General features: G+C 38.4%; 1 protein-coding gene across 1 annotated transcript in view; it reads right to left on the reverse strand.

The window, feature by feature from the left end:
- LOC127840633 (uncharacterized) overlaps positions 1 to 21,147 on the reverse strand; it is a 317,893-nt gene that overhangs the window by 128,376 nt on the left and 168,370 nt on the right. Inside the window, exons 87-94 of the mRNA XM_052369044.1 lie at positions 20,614 to 20,740; positions 13,762 to 13,940; positions 8,987 to 9,163; positions 8,357 to 8,430; positions 5,681 to 5,742; positions 2,622 to 2,752; positions 1,682 to 1,825; positions 1,227 to 1,350 (exon numbers count right to left, since the gene is read on the reverse strand). Coding sequence (XP_052225004.1) covers positions 1,227 to 1,350; positions 1,682 to 1,825; positions 2,622 to 2,752; positions 5,681 to 5,742; positions 8,357 to 8,430; positions 8,987 to 9,163; positions 13,762 to 13,940; positions 20,614 to 20,740 — 1,018 coding nt within the window. The remainder of the gene's footprint in view (positions 1 to 1,226; positions 1,351 to 1,681; positions 1,826 to 2,621; positions 2,753 to 5,680; positions 5,743 to 8,356; positions 8,431 to 8,986; positions 9,164 to 13,761; positions 13,941 to 20,613; positions 20,741 to 21,147) is intronic.

Consider the following 21,147-nt stretch of genomic DNA (forward strand, 5'->3'; position numbering starts at 1 on the left):
AGGGCCGTACAGCCGTAAATACGCCTTTTTCATGAAGATTTACGCATTTATTTTTATAAACTGGACGTACAATTACGACATTAATATCCATTTTACGCATTTACGAAAAAAATCTGGCCGTACCGATACGTCTGTGTCAGCGCGGCGTGATTTGTTGGTCTCTAACCTAACGGCGCTTTTCGTTAATTTAAATTACCGAAAAGTTGTAGACTGGGTTCATATATTATTGTCTATTTTGTCGCGTGATTTCCTGTAACTTGTAAATCCGTCAAAAACGATATGTCTGCGTGCAATTGAATGCGGGCTTAACCGAAAGCGGTTCAAAACAACACTTTGTTGTCATATAATGACTACATACGGTGTCTTCTAACCATCCTGACATTAAATCTGTAAACCCAGAAAAAGACATTGTCGCCCCGATATTAAACAATCTGATTGCATCGGTGGCGTAAAACGTTAGAAAACACAATGGGAAACGGATGAGACAGTGAAATAAGTGTTCATTTACTTAGCTTACTAGTTGGCTTGTGTTTTCTTGTCAAGAAAAATGAAGAAATAGTATAAGTCATGAGTTTTAATGTGTAGTTGTATTAGCATCATAATTCAGAATGGAAAACCTAATACAGTAACTGTTTGAGAAGCTACATATATTTATTATAATTGCTGCAAATGTTTCTGTAAAGTCAGTTATAAACCCTTCAATATCCAAGAACACGGGTAGTACAGTACTACCTGTATTTTTGGATATGGTAGTACAGGTACTAATTGATTTTAAGCGTTACTCCTTTTCTTTCTGTCATTGGCAGTACCGTTACTAATTTCACAAATCCTTATCTGGAGCTCTGGCTTTATGTCTCCCAAACTGTGGGCATGACATGAGACCAGTGGTGGTTCACAAGGTGTTTTTTTTCCAATTTGTGTCTGATAGTGCGAACCATTCCCAATTGAATTTTTTTTCCCAGATGGGACTTAAAAATTCCCGATTAAAAATAAATATAATATTTTATAAGTTTCATCATTTAATTCATCTCAAATCCAGCTCTAATAGTTGGACTCAAGTAAATATAATATTAAAAACACATTTATTCTCAATTTAAGCATTTGTAAGCAAATAATCAACAGCACTCTGCATGTTATGCATGCAATTATAGTCAAAACAACGCGATTTTTCCCAATGCAAAGGGACACAGCCCCATTCCCAAAATGGTGATAAAACACTGATTAACCTGCATGACAAGAAGCGTGTAGTGCTAGCAACCCTCATTAGCTGATCCCTCTCCTGCACACAGAAGTCCTGGGTATCATTATACATGGCAGTCATATCTGTGCAGCTCTGCCACTGCGATTCTTCTGAAAGACAACAACAACCAAACACCACAGATAATAATAGTAATTGCAGGTCCCGTTGTATATTGCAATTATAACAATCACTTAAGCTATATTATCACTATTTGCACTGATAGAATAGAATCAATCAATACTTTGGAGCAGCAAGAATGACAATAAATGTACCATAAACTGCCCACACATTACAAAATCAATTTAAAATTGCATTATTAAATAAGAGCGACAGACCAGACAAGCTTGGATGTATATAAAACACCATTATCAAAGTTATATTGATTTAAGAGAACTTGACACATAGTGTCTCAAACACTGTGAATAAAATTCAAAGCCCTACCGACTAATGCACAATACCCCTTGCAGTTATAGCAACACTTTGACCTGCTGCTGCGTAGCCGATAGCGACACGTGTAATCATCACGGCACTCACTTGGCCCGCAGTCCGAATAGTTACCATAGCCACAGCTTCCAATCGTCATGTCTGAATCAATAACAATACGTGTGTGTTCTGGGAAAACTGGGCTTAATGCATGTGCATAAATCGTTGTCCCAGATTAACCTGTTCAGTCCTCACAGGCTTATCAGGGACACCACTTTCAGTCCTCACAGGCTTATCAGGGACACCACTTTCAGTCCTCACAGGCTTATCAGGGACACCACTTTCAGTCCTCACAGGCTTATCAGGGACAACACTTTCGGCCTAACCGGGATTTTCATTTTAAAAGAGATTTCCTTTAAACAAAACATTTCATATCAGAAGAAAGTGCTGCACAGGATAATCTGGGAAAACACTTAAGGGTACATACCTGGAACCTAGTTTTACCAGAACACGGCTCATACAGTGTAAAAGATTGACATGTAAACATCTTTGTCATTGCAACTGTTATATTTGTGGTAAATATACCTTTCATTATAGAGATAGGATTTGTATGAAACTGGATTTTGAGTTTACAGACTTTGAGCAGATGTAGCAGTATCATGTACTCAGCATGCGTTGGCTGAAGACAAAACCAAACATAATGTACAGCAGGAGATAGTTCAAGTTACTTGAACAAAGTTTTTTGTTAACAAGGATTTACGTGGGGAAAGAAATAGATATAAATGGGATGTTTATTACAGATTTTACATAATTTGATTGAAATCAACATTATAGTGCACAACAATTTATCCCTCTTATATAATTTCAGTTAGGTGATGACGAAATTGAACCAATGGTCAATGACAAAACAATTGTTTTTGTTTAAAACCTACCCAACAAAAAACCCACTCATATGTACCTGGTTGGAATGTGAAATACAGTGTTATACTTCCACCCGTTTGTGAATTCAGAACTGCAGGCAGAATTTGGTACGTGACGGGTCGGAATGTCCAGAGGTAGAACTTGAATATTGGATAGTTCTCAAAACTTCTGCAAAATCACCAACACACATACTGTGACAAGGGACCAAATTGTCACAAAATCAGGTTTTCAATTTGAAAAAAAAGTCTGATAAAGGGAGACAACTCAAACTGAACTGATATAATTAACCCCTTTGTTTCGAAATAAATCTATTTTTAGTCGTGGCGACCTTGACCTTGGAGAAATTGAATTTATTATTTCATGCGACACACTGCCAATGATGGTGAACACATGTGCCAAATGATTTTAAAATCTCACAATAAATGACATAGTTATGGCCCGGACAAGCTCATGTATGGCCATTTTCGACGTTTGAACTCAAAGTGTGACCTTGACCTTGGATATATCGAAGTAATTCTTTCGCGCGACACACCGTCTAATGATGGTGAACAAATGTGCCAAATGATTTTTTAAATCTAGCAAAGAACGACCAAGTTATGGCCCGGACAAGCTTGTTTTGCCAGTCCACCCACCCGCCGACACTCGCCAATCTAATAACCAGTTTTTTCCTTCGGAATACCTGGTTAATAAAATGGTAATGCCTCCATAAATATGAATGACTTTAAGATTACCTAACCCTTTACCACTCAGATACGCACTTTGACATGTGTGTTGTTCCTTAAAAATCAAACTATATTTAACACCTTTTTTACTAGATTCAACTTTGTAAAGGCTTCATTTCCAACCATGAGGTACTTATGAGAATTAAACAGCATAAAACCTTAACAGACTGGCTGTTCTGGTTTAATGCTGGTTGAATATGGCAATATTCACTTTGCTTCTGAGGAGGAAATGGTTAATAATAATAAGGGTGTACATTCTGATGTTTATTTAGATGGTTGTAATTAATGACATCCTACACATTCTAAATTATCACCCCTTTTACATAATGAGTCCTATGCTCTTGTTAATCAATAAAGATATATGAAACACTATCAGTATGGAAAAAATTCAATCCACATCCTTTCCAAAGATAATTTTAACAAGATGCTGCGTTTCATAAAAACACATAAACTGCAGATGGTTCTTGATCAGAGAATTTCAATTATTGTAAACAAGTATTACATCAACATCTAATCAAAGAAATGTAAAGAAATTGTCATATATCTGTTAACTCTTTTCTACTCAGAAGCAAATTTTAAATGGCTATGTGCACACAGCATAAAAACCAGAACACACTGCGAGAACACCAGTCTGTTTAGGTTTTATGCTGTTTGCTGCTCATCAGTATCTAAGTTTTGGAAATGAAGCCTTTAAAACTGTAATATAGTAAAAAGTCTTTAATTATGTTAAAAGTAACATTACTACTCAAAATCAACGAAAATTTCGTAAAATATTTCGTAAAATAAAGCTCAACAATTAAAAATCATTGTTCCTTATGGCCATTGTCGAAATTTCAACACCAGATGTGGTCTGGCAAAATAGATGTTTGTGGATACGAAATGCTCGTTTTTATTATGGTTTAAACAGGGTACCATTTTAGTGTTCATGTGTCGTATCAATAGATACATTCGCAGGAAATTAACATGGAATTTATTGTGGTCACAAATAAATAAAAACGAGCATTTTGTATCTACAAAAATCTATGTAATCATACCACATCTAGCGTTAAAATTGTGGCTAATTCTATAAGGAACACTGATTTTTTATGTGTCAACTTTATTTTACGAAATACTTTACGAAACTTTCGTTGATTTTGAGCATTATAGAGACTTTAACTTTCTAGGGGACTACTAACACATAAAAATACATATCTAATTGGTAGAGGATTACTGTTAATGTGGGCCTATGTCTGAATTGCAAGAAATCCTTACCAGAGACATCTGCGTAGTTGTATTTATTATATACCTGTTTAATGCTTTTAACAAAATACAGGTTGTATCAATCGTTAAAATAAAAAAATCCCGTATTACGCTACTCGCTGTTTCCAATTCCGTATTACCATACTAGCCGGACTACTTCAACCCATTTAATGACGTCACATTACACGCATCGAAAATAGAAATATTTTATATTACGAAATATATATTGTAGTACATCGTGTGACATCATTTCTGTGACAAAATACACTAGTTTTATCTTAACGCTGTAAGGACATGTCGGACGTGGTGTTTTTTAACAGTAAACTATGTGTTAAAAACGTATTTTGAAGTGTGTGTTTATCATGCATAAATGTATATTTCGATAGGGATAGTGTGGTTTAAACTAAGTTTCGATAAAGACATGGAAGATAGAAGTGGAAGTGCATATCGTTTAAACGTTTTTGTTATAAACATCGGATTAAAGTTGTTAACTTAATTGTTATAAACATTGGATTAACGATGGCATTAAGGTAAGCGTGTCGGAAACCTGTGTTTTCCCGGTTCGAATGTTTACACGTTAATTTACTTAAACTGTATTCATACGCGTCTTAAATAAACTATGGCGTACCGTTTTAGTCATTGTTTTGTCAGTTTTGTTAAAGTAAAAAATACATTTGAACTGTTTTCGTTAGTTGTTGTATATAATAAAAGGAGTATTACGCTAGTCAATTGTTCCAAGAGCTTGTATCACTCTCGTGGCTTGTGCTATTTCGAATCACACTCGAGGCTCCGCCTCTCGTGTGATACGTCATCACACAAGCCACTCGAGTGATACAAACTCTTGGAACAATTGACTAGCGTAATATTCCGTATGTATTGTTTGTTAAATACTCACTGAATATATATTGGAATGGGAGTAAAAGCTTCAATGATCAATTACTTTAATGTTTCGATTAACATAAAGAATAGGCGTGTAATTTTCCTATTTGACGGGCAAAAGCATATGTCGATATATTTTTATATAAAAAAAAAATTTCAAACATATATGTTATGGAGTTCATTTTGCATTATAACATGTTGCTCTCTAAAATACTACATTAAACACTGTGAATTATCATGCATGCATTCAGCTTACCTTTCGAGGCCATTGAACTCAACTCTGTCACCAGGGAATACATTTCCAAACAGTTGATCAAACTGAAAACATTTAATATTGATAAAACAAATATCTTTTAATAACAACTATTTTATATCAGATATATGTGCACGATTATGTCAATCGTAAAACAATTAATAAACAAGAAACATAACTACAGGTTTTATAGGTTTAAGGTATTATTATAAATAATTGTGCAATCCAAAGCTAGGTCTGCATATAAGCTATGCACATAAAATATTTCCGGGCAATTCCTTCATCCAAAGTAAAGTTATTGAGCAGAATACCAATTATCTATAATTGTAGGTTAAAAAGAACTTGACCTTCATACAACTGGTCCCAAATGCAATCTCAAGTAAGGTCTGCTTGTAAACCCACATACAAAATGACAGAACAATACCTTATGAAACTCAAGCTTTTAAGGGAACAAGTATGCAATTTTTAGAAACAGTGGTTTTTATCTTGACCCAACTGGTTCCAATTGAAATCTTAACCTAGGTATACATATATTAAAGCTAACCAAACACAAAATACATACATGCCATAATTTTTCTGACCAATTCCGGGACATCGAGTTAAATTGTCCGGGACTTTTGCCGATTTTCCGGGACATGTATTAAATGTAGCGATATTTATAGACATATGCATTTTTGGTACGTTTTTTTTGTTTCGCATCGTTAATTGCAAAAGTTCGAAAGCCTTTCCGAAATACACTTGATCTATTAACGTCAAATTAAACATAACTACTTCCGTTACTAGATACAAGCCCAGTGTTTTCAGTGTAAGCGTTCTAAACATAGATGGTGACGTCACTGCGTTATTGTTATTAAGACCCGTGTGTAACGCGTAGTTGTTGATACGCCTTTATTCATTTATAACATTTATATAATAAATTTAGGATGACGTTTTTATATGCTTACTTTTTTACTCAACTTTTTTGTCGGTTAAACGTGCGAACATAAACTGCTTTTAATTTTTTACTCAGCGATGTTGGACTTCAGATGTGTGAACAACTATCCGTTTGCCCTTACGCAGCGGGATATAATGACCTAGTAGATTAAAGTCAATTAACAACCACATTAAACAATGCCGCCTTTTCGGTTTGACCGCGAACGTGAGACAATCGATATGATAACAGGACCCCTGTTAATTGATCGATTTTGACACGTAGCGTTGTCTGCCTATTCGGGTAGGCATTGTCATGGAGACGCTGCAGATATACACAGATTCGAGGTGCAGTTAAGCCTAAGATAAGGTACATGTATATATGGATTTTGTAAATTCCGGGACATTTGACAGATTTCCGGGACAGCGGCACAAGTTCTTAATTTCCGGGACTGTCCCGGACAATCCGGGACGTATGGCATGTATGCAAAATATCAGCACAAAATCTCTATAAACACTCAAGTTATTAAACAAAACTTACTTTTTGACTTTTTTCAGTAACAGTGACCTTGACCCAACTGATCCAAAATCAACTCCCATTCAAGGTCAGAATATAGACAGCATACACAAAACATGACATAGAAATATCTCTATCCAAACTAAGGTTATTTACCAGAAACCATTTTTCTATTTTTAGTAATGAGGGGATTGACCTTGACAATGACCTTGACTCAAAACGCCCCATGCTAGGTCTCCATGCAACCTTGCTATATCCAAAGTTTCATCAAGTTTGGTCAATGTAAACTAAGGTTATTGACCAGAACCCACATGTTTGCTGTTTTTCTATTTTTAGAAGCAGTGAACTTCATATTGAACCAACTGGCCTGAAGCTAGATTTTCAGGTAAGCTGAATATTCGCTCGTTATCTCAATTTTACTCGTTGCAAAATTTTATTTGCAGGTCACAAAATTACATTTCCTGCTGATATGGCTGGAAAGTGAGCAGCATTTAAACTATTCATAAAGGTAATAAAGGGTATAAAACGGCTCAAAATACCTGTCTCGGCACAAGTTTTAAAGGCTTAATTTCCAACCTTAAGATATCGATGAACAGCAAACAACATAAAATCTGAACAGACTGCAAGTAATTGAAGGCTGTTCTGGTTTTATGCTAGTTGCAAAAACCATTTGCAATTTGCTTCTGATGGGGGAAAGGGTTATATATGCTTCCTCTGAGTGGACATGCTGAACATAAAAAATTACCCTGTATTTTACCCTTTTACACAGTCTTATGTGTTTACATTCGTAACACAAGAACTTCTCAAGTCCATGTCTGCTAGGCCGGCTAGCTTTGTTGGACCAGAAATTTGAGGATTGCGGATTTGATCCCATCCTGGCCACATAACTTGTCTTGTGATTGATCATAAAATCCTTTCTACTCATGTTCTCCCCGTACCTCTGATATAAGTAGGGCAATTTTCAGTTACTTGCAGAAGTATGGGAACTGAGAAATGGCAAACAAGCTAACCCAAAAAAGTGTGAGTCGGTTAACTGACTGACATGATATGAATGAAATATTATTCAAAATGGCAAAAAGCAAACAATAAACAAACAAACAAGTCATTGTCTACATCACCTAAATGTATGCATCTACTGGCACCAGAACCCCACACAGCTAAACATGGTAGCCATGTCTGATTGCACAAACACTTTTATGCCTAAATGGAATTTAGTACCATTTTCAAAGAAGGAGGACGAAGATAATACTTACAAATACTTCATATGACCTATTGGTGGTGAGAGGGTAGGTTTCATTCCTGATGTGGAAGTTGACCAAATATTTGGCTGAACAAAAATGTATAATGTATATAGAAGACGTACATATCAACAAAACACATGATTAGGTATCAAATAAATACAGTTTATAAAAAATATTTGCTAATCGTTACATAATGCAATATATAATATCCATTTTCTGTGTCTTTACAAAACATGAAACAAATAATTAAGAATTACCAGATATAAAATAAATACCTTACACATTCTCAAAACATCTTGAAAATTATTATATAACAAGCATTCAATTGAAACATAAGACTTAATTGCATTAATAAATTAAATACCCAATGAAAAGAAAAAATGTGTTTACAACTTCAATGGCACCCACCTTGAAATTCAAACGACAAATCCTTTTGCATTTTTAACTCACCTTTTTAGGTTAATATCAGACCAACACAGTTTACAGTAAATACCTGTTTTAACAAGATATCATTGTAAAACATGAAAACCTAAGGTTTTCTTAACTACTAGCTTTACACATCGTCCAATAAACACTCTCAATCCATGTATTAATGATGTGCTAAACACATTCAGCTGCAGAAGAAAAACACTTCAAATTTACCTTTCTCAAATGCTGTTTGGAGGCATCTCAACTTGCAGCCATCATAGCAACACTTTTGCCCACTCTCCATGCAGTCATCATCGTCTGTGCAGTTGTTCTGAATGCTCCAGTTACCAGAGTATACATCACAGGAACTCGACGTTGGAACTGGGCAAAAGCCTTCTCTCTGAGAGCGTCCTGATGAATGAGTAGATTTGTAGAGTATAATTTTCTTTATTTTTCAAAATGTATAAGGCCATTCTATGCCAGAGGCTGAATTATGTTAGAGCCGGGAGTTGATCGAGCACTTCTAGTTAATAAACTAACTAGGCTCGACACAGTTAGGACTAAAATTGAATGAAGCTTCCATTTCCTGCTATTATTTCCTATTTACGAGCATTCAATTTTGTTGAGTATCAGTCAGAGCATTTGAAAATCCCTTGATGTGTGGTAGAATTCCAACTAAAAATTTGCAACATTTGACCTCTGTGTGTGATCTTGATCCTTGAGACTAATATGTGAAACTCAGCAAGATAAAGAAGAACACCTGTAGAAAGTTATTACACAATCCCTGAATGCATAGTGAAGTTATGGCTGAATTATGAGTAATTCTTCATATTTGTGATCTTTGACCTCAATGTTGACATAAACCTTGCCTCTGGTGTTATAGGTCGTGCATGTGACTTAGCCCAAGGTGATTGAGACCAACTCTGCTTCATGGCTTTGATTAATATGTTATTGGATAAACAGCTTAAGACGGAACAAATTTTTGTAAAAAGGTATCTGAAAAGCAACAAGCAAATTTGTTGAATTGATATCCCCAGCCAATATACATCTGGACACAAAGTTTTCTGGACAGATAGACAATGCCAACGTGCAACATCCTCTTATCCATATATATATTCATACCAAGTTTCAATGAAATCCGTCTAAGCACTTCCAAGATATGGCTCCCGACACACACACAAAGCATTTTTTCAAGAGACAAAGGGTCATAACTCCGTTATTATTCAATGGTGTACAATGCAATTAGGCGTGCATCATCCTCTTATCCATATATATATACTCTTACCAGGTTTCAATGTAATCCGCCAGAGCACTTCCAATATATGGCTCCAGACACAACTAGAGCTTTGTCACAGACGTGACGAATACCCCCACATGCCGCATTGACACATAATATTTTGCATGTCGTCTTCACAAAAAACAGCGGACACCATGCTAAATTTTTAAAACGCACTAAGTGACCACTTGACCTAGTTTTTGACCCAGAAAGGCCCATGTTCTAACTTAGCCTTAAGATCATCTCCATAAAACTTCTGACCAAGTTTGGTGAAGCTCGGATGTAAACTACTTGAATTAGAGAACGGACACCATGCTGAATGTTAAACAACGCACTAAGTGACCCCGTTACCTAGTTTAAGGCCCGGAATGGTCCATGTTCAAACTTGTCCTAGAGATAATTTAGATTTAACTTGTGACCAAGTTTGGTGAGGATTGGATGAAAACTACTTGAATTAGAGAGCGGACAACATGGTGAGGTTTAAAACGCACTAAGATTCCCCGTGACCTAGTTTTTGACCCGGCATGATCCATATTCAAACTTGCCCTAGACATTATCAAATTACAGCTTCTGACCAATTTTGGTGAAGATTGGATAAAAACGGAAAAAATGGGGAGGTTTAAAACACACTAAGTGATCCCGTGACCTAGTTTTTGACCCGGCATGGCCCATGTTCGAACTTGACCTACACATCATCTAGTTACAACTTCTGACCAAGTGTGGTGAAAATAGGATTTAAACTACTTGAAATAAAGAGCGGACACCATGCTCAATGTGTAAAACGTACTAAGTGACTTTGTGACCTAGTTTTTGGTCTGGCATGGCCAACTTCCGAACTTGGCCTTCAAATCATCTAGATAAAACTTCTGACCAGGTTTGGTGAAGATCGGATGAAAACTACTTGAATAAGAGAGAGGACACCATGCTGAATGTTAAAAAACGCACTAAGTGACCCCGTGACCTAGTTTTTGACCCGGCAAGGCCCATGTTCGAACTTGGCCTTAAGATCATCAAGACACAACTTCTGACCAAGTTTGGTGAAGATCGGATGAAAACTACTTGAATAAGAGAGCAGACAACATGCTTAATGTTTAAAATGCACTAAGTGACCCAGTGACCTAGTTTTTGACCCGGCAAGGCCCATGTTCGAACTTGGCCTAGACATCATGTAGATACAACTTCTGACCAAGTTTGGTGAAGATCGGATTAAAACTACTTGAATTAGTGAGTGGAAACTTAATACGGACCGACAGACAGACCAACAGACAGACAAGTTCACTCCTATATACCCCCCTAAACTTTATTTGTGGGGGTATAAAAAAGCATTTTTTCAAGATACAAAGGGCCATCACTCCGTTATTTACAGATGGTGTGCAATGTCATTTGGCGTGCATCATCCTCTTATCCATATATATACTCATACCAAGTTTCAATGAAATACGCCAACGCACTTCCAAGAAATGGCTCCGGACACAAAAGTGCTAGACGGACGGACGGAAAGACAGATGGACGGAGAGACGGACGGACGGACAACGCCAAAACAATATCCCTCTGCCTATGGCCGGGGATAAAAATAAGCCATACCTCCATTATTGACAAATGGTTTGCATCGCATTTAATATGAATCATCCTCTTAGACATACGTACACGCATACCAAGTTTCAATTAAATCTTCCCCAACACTACCAAGATGTGGCTTTATACATACAAGTTTGCTTCAAGACAGAAAAGGCCATAATTTCGTTATTTGCAAATGGATTGCAAAAGCATTTGACGTACATCACCCACTTATCCATATAAAATTCATACTAATTGTCAACAAGAGCACCGCCTTGCGGGTGCAGACCGCTCATCTATTTTCTTTTTAAAGGTGAAGGGACTCTCATTTTCAATCACAAAGGAGGGAGGGGTGGAGTGAAGAGCAGTGCATTGTGTGGGGGTGTGGACATTTATTACATTTTCTTCTAAAAATGCGAAAAAAAGGAAAAAAAAAATCGGAGGGTGGGGGGGGGGTGGGGGGGGGATTCTTGGGTGCGATGGTTGGACGGTATTTCAAACATAAAATAATACAAATAAATATTTGTGTTTTTTAACCGTTTCATAAAAAAAAAATTGGGGGGGGGGTGAGGTGGGGGGGTATAGTGTGAGGGTGTGGTGGTAATTTGTGAGATGATCTTAAAAAAAAAAAAAAAAAAAAAATACGGGGGGGGGGGGTTTCGGGTGGGGGGAGGGGGGGTGGGGGGGGGATTCTTGGGTGCGATGGTTGGACGGTATTTCAAACATAAAATAATCAAAATAAATAGTTTTGTTTTTTAACCGTTTAAAAAAAAATTGGGGAGGGGGTGGGGTGGGGGGGGGTATAGTGTGAGGGTGTGGTGGTCATTTGTGAGATGATCTTAAAAAAAAAAAATAAAAAAATAGGGGGGGGGGCACGGGCGTTGGTTTGGGTGGAGTCTATTGTGGTATGTCAGGTAAGAGTAGTTTGGTCAAAGTATCAATCAAATCTAATCATAAATAAAGAAGTTATGGCAATTTTAGAGAAATTTAATAATTTGACCTTGAGAGTCAAGGTCATTCAAAGGTCAAGGTAAAATTCAACTTGCCAGGTACAGTAACCTCATGATAGCATGAAAGTATTTGAAGTTTGAAAGCAATAGCCTTGATACTTAAGAAGTAAAGTGGATCGAAACACAAAATTTAACCATATATTCAAAGTTACTAAGTCAAAAAAGGGCCATAATTCCGTAAAAATGACATCCAGAGTTATGCAACTTGTCCTTTTACTGTACCCTTATGATAGTTTGCGAGTGTTCCAAGTATGAAAGCAATATCTATGATACTTTAGGGGTAAAGTGGACCAAAACACAAAACTTAACCAAACTTTCAATTTTCTAAGTATAAAGGGCCCATAATTCCGTCCAAATGCCAGTCAGAGTTACATAACTTTGCCTGCACAGTCCCCTTACGGTAGTTAGTAAGTGTTGCAAGTATGAAAGCAATAGCTTTGATACTTAAGGAATAAAATGGACCTTAACACAAAACTTAACCAAAATTTTCAATTTTCTAAGTATAAAAAGGGCACATAATTCTGTCAAAATGCACGCCAGAGTTATCTAACTTTGCCTGCCCTGTCCCCTCATGATAGTAAGTAAGTGTACCAAGTTTGAATGCAATAGCATTGATACTTTCTGAAAAAAAGTGGACCTAAACGCAAAACTTAACCAAAATTTTCAATTTTCTAAGTATAAAAAGGGCACATAATTCAGTCAAAATGCACGCCAGAGTTATCTAACTTTGCCTGCCCAGTCCCCTCATGATAGTAAGTAAGTGTACCAAGTTTGAATGCAATAGCATTGATACTTTCTGAGAAAAGTGGACCTAAACGCAAAACTTAACCGGACGCCGACGCCGACGCCGACGCAGACGCCGACGCCGACGCCGACGCCAAGGTGATGACAATAGCTCATAAATTTTTTTCAAAAAATAGATGAGCTAATAAAATCGTCCCAAGCAATTCAGAAGTACGTCTACCCACACAAAAGTGTTCCGGACAGACAGACAGACAGAAGGAGGAACAATGCAAAAACAATATCCCTCCTTCTACTGTGACGGATAACTAAGAATTTCCCTATCACAAAATATATACCATTATATAATAAACCTTCCTGTAGCAACAGCTTTACCTGGAAATACCTGGAAGTTACAGACAGAAATAATTGTCACCACTACTCACCAAAGCAATTTTGTAGTAAAGCTAGATATCCTTGTTGATACTTCTCAAGTGCTGATGCAGCTTGCATAACAACACGATGAATGACTTCCCTGCTATGTTCTTGGTTGTTAAGACAACCGCCAGGGAGAGAGTACAAGCGTAAACTTCTCTGTATGCATGCTTCAAGTTCAGAGGAACCTCTGAAAAAAAGTTTTAAAAACAAATTTTCTTAAAATAAAATTCATTTTAAAGATTAAATACTTACCTGCTATCCCAAGCTATACCTTTTCAAGGTGGGTTAGCTCCTCCGGAAATCTTCAAGCGCCGGAATCAGCCACCTCTTTAAATGAATACAGATCAGGTTAAACATGGTACAAAGTAACCTAACCGGAAATCAAGAACCGCAACTCATCTTCCTTTTCAAAATTATATGAAAATATTAAACGATGAGCGGGGCGGGAGGTGGGACTTACCGATAGCAGGTAAGTATTTAATAATTAAAATGAATTTTATTTTCAAAAAATTTGTTTTAATGTCATAAATTCATACCTGATATCCCTAGCTGATTTTGTAGCTGTGGCGGGAAGGTCTCGTTATATTTTCCCATCACAGCAAAACGCATATTCAGGTTTTTCAGCCATAGATAGTAGAACTCAGATAATCTTCGTGAGTACAGTATTGTACTTTAGTTACCGGATAGCGCCAGCAAATTTACGCCATGGCAGAAACTACTGTTTGAGCCACCACAAGAGGACCCAACATATATAAATTGTCTTGTCGACACTCAAGAGAACGAAGAAGAATGATGAAAAGGTGGTCGGATTCCTCCAGAAAGCAGCTTGAAGCACTTCAGAAAGTGGAACATTATTAATATACGCCCACGAAGCTGAAAGAGCTCTTATTTCATGCGGTCTCATCTTAAAAAGGGATAAATTCCTAGATGAGAGAGATGAATAAGCCTTCTTAATAGTCGAGGCTACCCAACGAGAAATAGATGCCACAGACACATCCCTCCTTTTAACGAAATGAAAAGTCTTTTGCGAGAACCTCGAATAGACTTTACTCTTTTAAGATAGAACTTTAACGCCCTGATCGGGAAAAGAAGTCTATCATCATCTTCATGTCCACAAGTATTAGAAAGACTTGGAACATTCAATGGTTTAGAAGCCAAAGAGGGGAGTTGATTTTTAGCAAGGAATCCTGGCTGACATAACAACGTTACAGATCCATCTGAGGAATCAAAACGAAGATGACCATCCTCGATAGAAAGAGCATGAATTTTTACTTCTCCCTTTGGCTGAAGCTGTAGTGAGAAGCAAAATGGTCTTCCAAGTTAGGAACTGTAAAGAAGCTTGATACAGAGGCTCATATGGAGCCTAAGTAAGAGAATCAAGAACACAAACCAAATCCCTTTTAGGAGCAAGTGTCTGAGAAACAGAACGTTTAAGTTCTATAGATCTAATCAGTTCCGAAGTCGCTGGATCAGCACAGACTTGTGATGGCTTACTAAAAGCCACTGTATGCAAAATCATAAATCTATATCCTTTGATGGAGCTAAGAGAAAGTTTCTTATCATCAAAAAGATAGATGAGAAAATCCGCTATGCGTCTAGCAGAGGGATTGAGTGGATAAATTTGCCCTTGAATACACCAATTAGAGAAGAGTTTCCATCGAGCATCATAGACTGCTCTGGTGGACTTTCTCCTTGCACTGCAGAAGCAACGAGGGTTGAAGCCCTGACAGAAATGCGTTTCTTCTGCAGAGATTGCCTGATAACGGCCAGACGTGTAATTGGAACATTGCTGGACCCGCATGTAGTCTACCTCTTTGCGACAGAAGATCTGATCTGTGAGGAAGTGTCCTGGGATAAACGAACAGGAGACTTGAGAAGATCATTGAAACACGATCTCCTGGACAACCAATGGGCAATCAGGAGTATGCAACACGAACTCACCCTAATGTTCTCCAATATTTGAGGAATCAGAATGGGTGGGGGATAGGCGTAGGTTGACCAGAGGATAACCGAACATGAGAAAAATCTGATTGATCACTTCTTGATGAAGTGTCCACTCTGATGGAAGTAATTGTTGTTTGCGAGACAAACCATCCGCCAGGGCGTTGAGGCGACCTGGAATATATTTGGCCAGAAGAGAAATGTTAAGTGTCTTGCAAAGAACAAGTAATTCCCTGGTTTCAAGATACAGGGAGTGATAATGTGTTCACCCATGTGCCTGAATGTAAATCACAACTGATGTGTTGTCTGTTGACACCATCACACAAGAGTCTCGAAGATGTCACTGGAAATGAGATACAGCTAGAAAGACCGCTCCCATTTCTAAATTGTTGGTATGTAGATGTGACTCCTTATGTGACCACACTCCTGAAACTATCAGACCGAGTGGTTCCAGATGAGCACCCCACCCTTCCTTGCTCACGTCCGTCATAATATACAAAGACGGTTGCGGAGGAAGAAGGGGCACTACTTTCAAGAGTCTCCTCGTCTAGCCACCACTGAAGATGAGGTATTTACTCCGGAAGAATTGGAATCTGCGATAACAGATTGTCCGGAGACCATTTCCAACAAGCTGAGAGGTAATGCTGATGAGGAAGAAGGAACAGACGTCCTAACTGCACAAAGTCTGCTACTGAGCTCAGGATACTGTTGAGAAATGGGAACTCTTGAGCTGTTATATGAGATTGGGACAAAACCCAATTGACCTTCACCAGAAGGTCTGATATACGTTGACAAGACACTGTCACCTTGTTGATGTGAGTCAAGAAATTCATTCCCAAAAAGGTGAAATCTTCAGACGGAATGAGGTCTGATTTGTCTGCATTTAGACGGAGCCCTAATGATAGGAGTTCCTTCCAAGAAAATTCCAGATGGTGCAGAAGCAATTGACGATCGAGCTGGTGTATCAGCAAGTCGTCGAAGTACTGAAGAAGCAGAATACCGTGAACTCAGAGATGTGCTCCTAATGCAGCCATAAGCTTGGTAAAGACTAGCGGAGCTGTTGCCAACCCAAATGGCATCGTTCAGAACTGGTATACCTGGCCTCGAAAGGCAAAACGAAGGTACTTCCGGTAGTTGGGTTGTAAAGAAACATGGAAGTACGCATCTTCCAGATCCAAGGACACCCCCAGTGCAGAGGTTTGATGGAATTCCTTATGAAGGAAGGAGTCTCCATCTTGAAAGTTGGTTTGAGTAGATACATGTTGAAAACTTTTAAGTCTATTACTGGTCTCTAGGACCCAATTTTCTTTTGAACAAGAAAAAGACGACTGTAACATCCTGGAGAATAAGGGTCTCTAACCCTTTCTACCACAAGTTTTTCCAAGAGACCAAGAATGAACTCTTGAATATGTGGATGCGGAGATACCAGCTCTATAGGGACGCGAGAAAGTAGAGGTCTGTTTTCGAATTGAAAAGTCAGGCCTTCTGTAAAAAGAGAATGAACCCAAGCGTCCGAAGTTATACGAAGCCAACGATTTGAAAAATGTAGAAGTCTGGCCCCTACTAGTATTTCCGGCATCGGAGGAGAAGGCGGTAGAAAGGATTTGCCCCTAGGGCTGTTAAGGAGGAGGTCTGGTAAGAGGTTTGGAATAGCTCTTATTCCGTTGAGGCTTGTTCTTTCTACCAGATTTCTTAACAGAAGATTTCTGAGAAACCGAAGGTCTGTTTAATGAAGACTGTCTATTAGGAACTGACCGAGGATTCAAGGAAGGCCTTTTAGAAAAAAGGTTATTCCTCTTATCCTTTCTAACTACTGGATTTGCCGGTGGTCTAAAAGCTGGTCGCTTAAAGGCCCCTTGGCGTTGTCCAGAGTTGTTTCTAGCTAAAGAAACACGAAGTTGATCATCTTTGTCTGCTGAGATTGCGTCTTGTATCCTTCCACCGAAAAGAAATCCTGATGAGAGAGGTGCCGTTCTGAGAGAATTCATACCTGGTTCTAATAGAAAATCTTTAGGTAAAGAAGAAAGGATAAGATCTCTACGAATCCTTAGCATCTCCGACATTAAAGAAGCAGCATTATGTGAAAGGGACAATGTCGTTCGTGAAAGATGAAATAACAAATCACGAAGTTCTTCAGGAACCCAATCCGACAAATCACACACCAACTGCAAAATAGTTGCTAGCATGAGATCTATCTGGTTGGTAAAACCTAAAGATATGCGATCTCTCACTTCCCAATGCTCCAACATGAAATAAGGAACAGAAGCAGACGTTGAAGAAGTAAGCATATTAAGCAAAAGCTAATTGATGACAGGATCCTGAGCCGGTAATTTGGCAATCCAAGCCAGAAGTTGGATCTGGTACAGGAGGCGTGTAGCTTCTAGTACGTTCATTCTGTTTAGGATCAGACAATCCTTAGGCACTTTCCACAGTTCCCCTTGTTTTGGAATGGCCTTATTAGCTGATTCCAACGTTTGAAAAACTGATAGGACAGTAGAACCAATAGAAAGGCGTGTATCAAGGCGAGAAGTAGCCTTAGAAAGCCTTTTGGGATCAAATGTAGGCACTAATTTTTCAGTAATAGAGATCGTCAAATTAGTAGACATATCAGGAGGTCTTGGGCAATAATCATCAACGAGAGTTTGAAATATCAGTTCATAGATCCGATTATTTGATGCCAAATATTGATCAGTGTCATTATTGGAATCTGCCTCTGAATTGGCCTAATTGTCTACAACACCAGCAGTGTGCATAGAAACAGCGGAAACAGAAGTGGAACTTCTAGGCCGATTATCATGGACCAGATAGTGAGTATCTGGTAATGATGAATGACCATCCACAAAATCAACAAACTGATAATTTAAGCCAAGGTCGACAGTAAGTTATCAGAATTGACTGGTACAAATTGTCCAGAAGAATCTTGAAGCCATAAAGTGTCTGGATTTGACGGTGTAGTAGCAGGAGGTACCCTACTAAGTAGCATAGCCGATACCCGTGGTGCAGAGCAAGTATCCGTAGTGGTGAGATAAACACCAGAAGACAAGGTCTGCGAACAGGTACCAGTCACAACAACATGTGTTAATGTTAAACTGGAACTGGTACATAGGGTATAGAGACATTACCATCCGAAACAGGATAGTACGGTGAAGGATAGCAGTAGTCAGAATGACAATGCCTACGTGAAGCAGACGACGAGCTTTATCCCTGCGATGCCGAGAAACAGATCGGCTGCGATGGGAATGACGTCTCTTAAAATAACGTCTCCTAGAGTCTCGAGATGATCGGTATCGATCATATGGACGCCGTGAATGAGGACTGATCGATAAATGAGAGCGTGAACGACGTCTACCTCTATTGTCGGTACTAGTTGACGACCAAGATGCCTTTGAAGAATAGGAAGAAGATGAGGAATAGTCCGATGATGATGAGTGATGTCTCTTTCTGATTGTTGATCGATGACCGATGACCGGTACCCGGTGACCGGTAGGTTTGACCGTTGACCGAAGCGGTCCTCGGTGACCGGTGGTTTTGACCGGTGACCGGACCCGTCACTGTTGATAGATGACCGGTGACCGGACCGGTCCCTGGTGACCAAAGCCATGGACCGGTCCCCGGTACCAGGGACCGGACCGGTCCCCGGTACCACAGACCGGTGACCGGATCGTACCCGGTGACGTACCGGTCATAACATGACTTGTGTTGTCACCAGGTAATGACCGTATGGCGGCTGCCAAATGGCCCGGCATTGGTCAAAGTCCTTGACCAATGCCATCGGGCAAAGACCGGCTGAAGGGGGTCGTCATATGGTCACATGTTGACCGACTGTTTAACTGACGTAGCACAGTACGATCTCCATCTTGTCCTATACCCGGTGATTGATGCTGCAATCTGTCATTGTTGGACAGCAAAGTAACCTGGCATTTATCATCTTGTGGAGGTTCATCTGCCCGTTTCCTGCTCAGAAACGTTCTGCGACGGATTGCTTTCTGCCATGTCGCATCGTCCCACGTGTTAAACGAACAAAATAACTGAAATAAACAGAAAAACAATGTATATACACTGTACAATAGAGTCAACAACTTGTTGACAAAAAATACGAAATGCACGTGCTCAAGTGCTTGAGAACATATCAAAACCCGGCAAAGTCTGAAAATTAATTACTTTTTATCAAAATATTTACAAGAAACAATTTCTAAATATAGCAGAAACGATAAATCACGCAATTTATCAATTCCAAACCCAAACAACCACGCAGAAGAGAGTAAAAATACCAAATTTCAATGACAACGAAAAATGACGATCTGCATGGCGGTCTCCAGAAAAGGAAGATGAGTTGCGGTTCTTGATTTCCGGTTAGGTTACATTGTACTATGTTTAACCTGATCTGTATTCATTTAGAGAGGAGGCCGATTCCGGCGCTTGAAGATTTCCGGAGGAGCTAGCCCACCTTGAAAAGGTATAGCTAGGGCTAGCAGGTATGTATTTATGACATTAAAATGCATACTTAAAACTTCAAGATTGGAAATAAAAAAAATATCCAAAAAAGCAAGAGGATCACAATAGCCCTTAAGTGCTCAACTGAGTTCCAATGGTACAACAATTGTCTATTTGATCACTTAACCTTGTTTTTGAAGTCACATGACCCAGTTTTAAAACTGGGTTTTCTATGGTCCAGACAATTCTTCCGACTAATGTTCAATCTAAGTATGTCATAAATGACACATTCAGAGTGTTTAAATGTAGTAACTGTTCTTCTTCTAAGATTTTACCTGATTTTTGACATTACTAAAACCACATTCCAACTCGGCAAGATATTGTTTAGATTATTTATTTTATCTAGCTAAAAATTAACAAACAGCTTTTGAGCTCATACAATCAAAAATGGTGATTTTTTGCAATGGCGATGCAAGTCAACTCACCTGCATGGGCCGTTAAGTGTTGTGGTAAAAGCATACATTCCTTCGAGCTCTCTTTGACACCACTGTATGGCCACCGATGCAGCGATGGTCGTGTTGTCACATACGTCAAGTTCTTGTCTGAAGGGGTCTGAAACACAAGCAAGACAAGATGACCACAATCATATGAAAAAAATTGTTTAACCTTACAGTTTTTCCTTGGTAAATAATGCCAAGAGGCAACGTTTCACTTTAATGTAGAAAAAAACTTGTTTTAAGATAGGTACATTGTTCTTATATACAACTGGAAATGATAATTCTCAAAAAGGTTTCATGTCGAAATGATTTAGCAAAATATAATTGTTATACAGATACAACAATGAACTTTGGAAGAGAAATCCTTAGATTTTCTAATCTATTATTAGATTAGAGATTGTTGGATTGTGGCCAAAAATGGTATTCTGAAATATTAACAAGAGCTGTCAGAGGACAGTGCGCTCGACTATTTGAGTGCTTGACAGTATAACGTAAGCCATCATGGGGAAATTGTTCATATTC

This window comes from Dreissena polymorpha, chromosome 8 (assembly GCF_020536995.1).
Source record: "Dreissena polymorpha isolate Duluth1 chromosome 8, UMN_Dpol_1.0, whole genome shotgun sequence".
Lineage (NCBI taxonomy): Eukaryota > Metazoa > Mollusca > Bivalvia > Myida > Dreissenidae > Dreissena > Dreissena polymorpha.